We start from the raw sequence: 7,967 nt of genomic DNA on the forward strand, positions 1-7,967 counted from the left end.
GCTGATAACTGGTTGTAATGAAAGGCCCAGGTGTAGTAGTGGCTCTCATGAAGGCCAACAGATCTGTCTGTAAGCCAAGTCAGAATGTAGACTCTAGAATGGGCTGTTTTTAATGACATTATTACCACCAGTCACCCCATTATGCTCTCCACTGCCACGTATCATCACCTGAGCCCCAGCCCATTCCCCCATTGCCCTGCTTGCCTGCTCTCTGTTGTACCCAGGTGGCAGGGACACAAAGGACAAAAATGTTTCATGGTTGTCACACATGTCAAATCCCCCACCAAGACAATATATATTCTGCAGCTGTGAGGTCTCATTTCTGGGCTCTAATTGCTGACCCAGTCCTCCTCTCTTCTTCAGGGCCCTCCACGCCTCCTGAGGAGCTGCAGCTGAGTGCTCTGGACTCCTCCTCTGTGCTGGCGAGCTGGCGCCCTCCACTGGAGCCTAATGGGATCATCATCAGCTATAGGATCTTGTTCAGTGGCAACCTCAGCCAGCCTGATCACTTGTGGGAAAATCTCTCACAGGATGGTGGGTGTTGACTGGCATGACATGACCCCTTTTCACTGCATTGAAAACAGTCAATCACTTTTTAATTCAGTTTGTGCAAAACTAACAATGTTATAAACTTGTTTAATATTAAATACAATCCCATGCCTGAGTAAAACTGTGTGATTTATGATAGGCCTTGGCATGGTCTTTGTCGGTCTCTCTCCTTTTCAGGGAGCATTACCAGTGTGGAGGTCCAGGGTTTGTCCAGTGGCACCCGCTACTTTTTTAAGCTAGGAGCATCTACTGAGGTGGGGCCAGGGCCTTTTTCACCTGTAAAGGATGTTCACACACCCCTTCAGAAATACGGTACGTGTCAAATACAGATATATAGGTGACATAAATAATAAGAAAATAAGTAAAAGTATTTTGAAGAGCAATGGTAGCAGTCATCAGGGTTGCAGTAGTAGTAGTAGTAGTAGTTCAGCAAAGAGTAATTTGTGAATGGAAATTGACAACAGGAGTGAGGAGATTGCATTCTCTTTTTTCACGCGGGTTTTAGGATTCATCCTGTTGCCCACACCCGCATGTTCTCACACCCCATAGCTTTGGGCGAGTAAGATAAAATTAGATAAGATAAGTTAAGATAAGATATTCCTTCATTAGTCCCACAAAGGGGAAATTTCCTTATTACTGCAGCAAGGTGGATGTAAACATAGAAGGAGCATTAATAGGAAACAATAAATTGTAGAAACATATAGGAAAATAAGAACAGTATAAACACATACAAATATAAAATATGGCTAGCAAACAAGCTAACGTTAGACAGCTAGCTGTAACTTAGTTACGCTGCACAGATCTGGCATTGCTTGCTTCATGACACTAGCTAATAGGATAATTTGCAAGTGGCAAGTGAGTCAAATCAGCGCCGGGAGTCACTTTATTAGGGGGAGAGGTGTTTCTGTGGTTGAGGGCTGAGATAGATTGACTAGCAGGAAACTGGAGAAAAAATGTCACATATTAAGTGCCCGAGCATGAGCATGAGGGGCTTAGGAGGCACATAGGCTCACAGAAATTGGCACACAGGTCAGAAGTGGCGAAAATTGCAAAGTTCAAAAGTCATTGGGGTTGTGTGTGGCCAGCGGGCTCCATATCACCCCCAAACGCACACCATGGTTGGGATGAATTTCTTTTGATAGTCATGAAATTTGATGGGATCATTGCTCTCATCTTAAAGAGCACATTTTTGAGTTTGGAACGCATGCCATGTGCATGGGAAAAAGTTATTTTGATGTTCACAAAATTTTGTGAGATCATGAATGTCAGCTTGAGCTTGTTGACATTTTTTTTATTTTTTCTTGCCTAACAGAAAGTTGGCCATCTTGGATTTTGTGCATTAATTTTCATTTTATGAACACATGTTTGAAGCCTTTAGGATGCACAACAATGCACGAAACTGTGAACGCATTTTCAAACCAATTATGGGCTTAGCACATACGGTCTAACGCAGAGATTATCGGAATCATTTCATATTTTCTTGGTATAATGTGATGCTAAATTGTGAAGGAAAAGTCAATACTTTGAACGATGATGTCATAATTCATATGACTACCCGCCATTTTAGTCAAGTATGGTGTTTTTCATAACTTCTTCTAGAGAAGTAAACAGATCCATCTCAAATATTTTCAGCAGAATCACAAGACCTTCACAATGCCAAATTGTAAATGCTTTTTTGTGTTTTACTGGAATAGTGTTGCCGTGGCGAGGTGGGCAAATTGTATGTTTCGCTATGACCGGTAAACTCTTGTAAAATGACTTTACATTGTCCATTCTGCCCCAAATTTCACATTCTGTATGAGTCCAGACCTTAAGACATATACACACCCATATTGAGTCACAGCACCACCTACTGACAACAGCAAGTAATGCTTATGTGACAGACATGGTCTGATTAACATGAAATTTATATGGTGTGTCCCTTCAAAGAACTGTAATTCCCATCACTGTTTTTTTTCCTTATTCTTATCCTTTAGTTTCCAGAAAGTTTTCTCATGTTCTCACAAGCAGACAGTTGAAGTTTATAATTCATAATAATTTGAATCTTAGAAGCCACTTAACCTTATTGTGAAATGTAATCACTACTGAATTGCATTGAAAGATTTAACCATCCATCTGAACGTATGCGGTTCGATTTACATAGGGTTCCCTTTGTTGAATTGCAATTAATTGTATGTGGTGCAATTTCAAAATCTTTTAAAATCTTTATCTATCTTCAGATAGATATTGATTAAATAATAATTCAGTGCTATAAATATTCAGTTGCTTCAAAATATTGCTTCAAAATATTATGGCCCTTTTTGCTTTTATAAGCAGACACAAGCCACACTCATGCACACACACACATATACACATACTTTCCTTCTGAAGTGGGTAATTTGTCCCTGCCAGCAGAGAAAGTGTAGCTCGGCAGGACACTGTTATTTCGCTTCTCCTATTCTGGTGCATTTATGAGGAGCGTATTAAGTGTGGATATCAAAGGAGCTGCTTCATCAGCGACCCCCAAGGGAGATGTTTGAATTACTCTGTGCCTAGCAGAATTGCTGTAAAAAGCACTTTCTTTACTCCTATGTTACTTTGTGTTTAAACATGCAATCTCATTATACACTTTAATTCCATCACTTGGTATTTTAGCTTTTCTTGTAACTATTTAATACCCATTTTGGCTTTACACAGAGGAAGTCATTTACCAGTATATAGAACTACACTCAGTGTATTAGCTGCTTTCGATGATAGATAGCGTGCCGCCAGTTTAGTGAAGTAATGTACTGCTGTGAATAAGGGCAGCAGCAAAATGTCACCAACAAGCAGCACCGTTAAATATGTCATTGTCAATTTCCATTTCAGTTTAAGTGCACACTATATTTAGAATATTTTCACAGCTTTACCTTTGCCGTGTGACAGCCTATTCCTTTCTCCAGAAGTTTCCACTCTCTCTCTTTTTGCTGTTCATTTCAATTTTATTTTATTTATAGTGCCAAATCATGACAACAATTATCTATCTATCTATTTATATATAGAATATATATATATATATATAGAGAGAGAGAGAGAGCGAGAGAGAGAGAGAGACAGAGAGAGAGAGAGAGAGTATATAGATAGAGTATATCATAAACCAGTTATAGACCACACTCTGTGACTGATTTACGTTTTAAAGAGACTTGTTCTCTGTAAAGTTGCAATATATATATATATATATATATATATATATATATATATATATATATATATATATATATATATTCAGCAATCTTGTGCACAGTGGCAACGAAAAATCCAGGAATGTTGAACAGTCTCCCCCTGAAAAATGTCTGTGTACTCTGGCTCATAAATGTATCCTCTCTCATTTTGTTGTTGCTGTTATAATTACTAATTTTTATTTTCCTGTACTTGTTTATTCCATAAACCATGGAGAGTCTGACTTAAACAGCTGATCTGTACTGTAATACAGTTGCGCATATGCATAGTAATACATTGAAAACAATTTTTTTTAGGTGGGCCTTATTTTAAGTTGGCTAAAATACATTTTGCATTGCCCCCATCCATAGCAACTTTGTGTCAGTACTCCTGTCTGCTTCTCCAAACTGGAGAATGCTAACCACCACCTTCTGTAGATAACATGCCTACTATCAATAAGTACTTCATACAACCCTACTTCAAAAAAGCGGAACTATGCCTTTAAGTGCACACTAGATGGTATCGTAAAAATTATTGTATATCTAGAATATCTGAACATTGAACTTCACTGATGCAATAAGCAGTGAGAATACATTTTTGTTGTACCCAAATTCTTTATAAGACAGGGTAACAGGTTTATTTTGGTAACATAAGATGTAATAATATTACTAGTATGCAGTGTGAATGGTAGTGGGGCGGCTGGGGTGTGAGAGCTCCTGCCATCTGTTTCCTCTCCTCGCTATGTCCAGACTGCCAAAGATAACCTGCATACATTTATATACATGAAGGTCTGCTGTCCCTAGTTGAGTATTGGCTCGTATCTTTTCACTACTTTAACTTTATCTTAAATGAAGGAATTTATGTCTCTTTACATCAGAGCTGAGCCAAATACTGTTCTTAAGATGGAGACATGTGAGCCAAATATAGCTGCTGGAAACAGATTACATATGAAAACTAATATGGAATGTATAATTCTGGGAGTGGCAACATTTCTGCCATGTGTCAACTCTGATTGTGTTTTGCCCTGATTGTTGTTTATTTTATTTTTTTCCCCTTCCTATTTCATGTATTCGGATATTTGAACAGAGCTGGACATCCATGCAGTGACTGGCATCATAGTCGGTGTGTGTCTGGGACTGATATGCATCCTTCTCTGCATGTGTTTCAGCTTTCGTAATGGCAAATCCAGGTACGGTAACTCTACAGTTTCAGTACTCATGCAGTACCTGCACATTTCACTTCTTTTACATACTTAGAATAACTTCTGTGTTACAAACAAAAAGCCAGCTAAGACAACCCAGGCAACTGTATCAACATTCTGTTCTCTATTCTATAGTGACCAAGTCCTATCAAATCCCTCTCATTTCTGATTCAAATAGGGAGGTGTCTCGAGGCCTGGACTCCACAGCTGTGACCCCTCAGTACAGGCGTGGAGGCTGCCCCATACCCTCCAACGTGCCAGTGTGCAGCGATAGCCATGAGCTGGAGACACTGATGCCCTCAGGCAGCCAAGAGTCTTCTCAGCCACTAGAAGAGGCCCCAGAGGAGCAGAGCCTGATGGCAAGTGCTAATCCAGGGGAAGGGGAGGATGCCCCTGCACCTGAACCCAAGGTCAAAACATGCAAGGGGGGAGCGCTTCTCCAAATAGGCCTTGGATATTTTTGTCATTTGTTCTCATGTTGATAGAGGGATAATAGTTGTAATATTGGTGCATCCACTGTCTTGCAGGCTACTTGGAATGGCTCTGTGAGTCATAACTGGGCCAACAGAATCACTAGATACAGAGACACCATAACAGAAGACTCTCCAACACTCATTAATGGAGCTCTCAACATGCTAATTACTGATAACGGCACGGTAAATGAATGGACTAAATGCAATGACTAATTTATTTTAGCTATCAACCTGTTTCAGACCAGCAACTCTAGCTGTAGCATCATTGGGTCAATCAGCATTTCTAATTGACTGTTGGCTAAACCACGCCCTTAGTTACTCCTGCTATGTCAAGCTTTCTGTTCTTTCACGGCACTGCATGCAGTGTACAATAAGGGTTATCAGGGTATTTATTTACCAATTGCAATTTATAGTAATTTTTATATAATATCTCCATGATCTTACACAGAGGCTAACAAAAGCAAGGTTCTCATTTCTGGCTGCTGAACATCAATTCTGCTGTCCGAAATTAAAACTGTCACTGGCATATTTTATCAGGTATAGGTAGCTAGCTAATAGAACTAAGGTTGACTCCATTAACTGATTGAAAACGCTGTCTCTGGATGACTTTTTAGTGTTTCAAACAGACTTGTCTAAATCAATTACTCTGTAAATTGTTCTTAAATGTCCTATTGAAGGCTACTAATATGTTTTTGTGCTTAAGTAGTAGTATGTTCCCTGGGCCCTATGTTCCTCCGCTGATTTACTGTAATTTAGCATTTTGTTAAGGTCAGGGGTTATAGTTAGGGACAGGGTTAGGGTCAGGGTTAGGGGGTAGTGTTAGGGTCTACATAAGCCTATTTGCCGGGGAATTCGGCACTGAAATAATAATAAATAACAAAAATAATAAAAAGGTCTGATATACCCTGGTCAAGTACAAAGCAGGGAACATAGGTACGCTCCCATGTAATGCTATCTCAGTAAACAATGCTAAATGCAATAAAGAGCAGAACTGCTAACAATACCCTAAACTCTGATAGCATAACGACTTCCACAGAATTGGAAACTACTTCACAATGACCGACCTTAGTTTATTATGTGCTCTTTGGTCCCCGTAGTAACACTAGTCAGTCAGACATTCTTACAGTTTTACAGTTAGAGTAGTTAAAACACCCTCACACTTTTGCACTATTTTTTTGAAAGGGGGAAACTATATACCACTCACCTTCAACATGTGGTAAAATCCAAACCTTGACAGACCATTAAGCTATCATTGGCCCATCACTCTTAGGGGGAGGGGTTTAGCAAACAGTCCATTGGTATCTATTTAAAATGTTCATCATACTCTAAGGATGTGTGCTGAGTAGCCATTAGAGACTGTGTGCACTGTATATGCACTTAATAAAAAAACATTGAATTTTTGTATGACCATGGCTCTATTATTAATTAATAGAACAACTTGAAGTAACAGTGACATTGTTTTGTTGCAGGAAGATCGTCTGTGTACATCTGTGTGCAGTAACCAGGTGAAGGCAGAAGTCATGGTTCACTCAGAGCTGTCAGACCCAGGGAGGGAGAAAGAGGAGGAGGGCAGCGAAAGGGAGAAGGATTCCAACACCACCAGGGGACCCTCATTATCAGAGGACAGATATTCCCATTTGAGTCAGCCAAGCCCACAAGGAGAGGGGGGTCCTCTCGAAAAACTATCACTGGCCCAAAGCCCCACGAGTCTTCCCTTGATAAAAATGGTGGCTAATCGTAATGAGGAACCACAAGGCACGGCAGATTGGCCGAGCGCAGACATACAGCCACTGCAGGACATGGGGCTAACCAATGGCTTCCACTCCCCAAAGACTTTGCCTTCTGTGCTGAGGTCAGAGCATCTAGAAAACGGGGACTCCAGGCACTGCTCTTCAGCACAAGGGAAGGCCATCTCTGTCGGGCTGTCCCCTACCCCCTTTGTGAGCTCCGGCCTTGTCCACTCTACCTCAGCAGCACACAGTTATCTGTGCCCGTAGCTCTTGCATGTAGGGCATCAACGCTTATACATAAGACTGATTTTCTTTTTTTAGCGTACCCAGAAAGAATCACTATTTTATGCATCATTGAGGTACATCATTGGATTCCTTTCTCTTCCCTGCAAATTTTTTATAGGTACTTTGATCCATTGTTTCATACGTGTGTATATACAGTATCAGTATACAGTTTATTTTTACTGGTAGAGTACTGTATATGGGTATGCATTCTTTGGCTTTGCAACCTTATTTTCCTCTTGGTTTTTTTCTGTCAGTAAGAAAGAAAAGAAAGATTTAACTTAACCTAGCAGACAAAAGTGGATTGAAGGAGGCTATTCCCACTGTGTCGCACATGGCTTTTTTCCACTCAGGAATAAGAAAGCCCGGAATGTTCTGTGAGTGAGTGAGACAGGCTATCATCATGGATGGTAGGATCGGGGTCTCCCTGGGCTTCGCCATGTGGATGCTACTTTACTGTGGCACTGAGGAATGAGTGAATTAAAGAATATCTGCACACCCAGAGTGCAGAACACCTGTGTCTCTTTCCAGCCTCCCGCTGTCTCAGGGTCCACA

At 40.5% G+C, this 7,967-nt stretch overlaps 1 protein-coding gene across 1 annotated transcript in view; it reads left to right on the top strand.

Moving 5' to 3' along the window:
- Positions 1–7,397, top strand: part of igdcc4 (immunoglobulin superfamily, DCC subclass, member 4) — a gene marked incomplete at its 3' end in the record, with an annotated part of 47,437 nt that extends 40,040 nt beyond the window's left edge. Inside the window, exons 15-20 of the mRNA XM_083915588.1 lie at positions 364–534; positions 727–861; positions 4,813–4,915; positions 5,106–5,337; positions 5,455–5,583; positions 6,870–7,397. Of these exons, the coding sequence (XP_083771714.1) occupies positions 364–534; positions 727–861; positions 4,813–4,915; positions 5,106–5,337; positions 5,455–5,583; positions 6,870–7,397 (1,298 nt within the window). The remainder of the gene's footprint in view (positions 1–363; positions 535–726; positions 862–4,812; positions 4,916–5,105; positions 5,338–5,454; positions 5,584–6,869) is intronic.
- Between the last annotated feature and the right edge of the window lie 570 nt (positions 7,398–7,967).

This window comes from Echiichthys vipera, assembly GCF_963691815.1.
Source record: "Echiichthys vipera genome assembly, chromosome: 1".
Taxonomy (NCBI): domain Eukaryota; kingdom Metazoa; phylum Chordata; class Actinopteri; order Perciformes; family Trachinidae; genus Echiichthys; species Echiichthys vipera.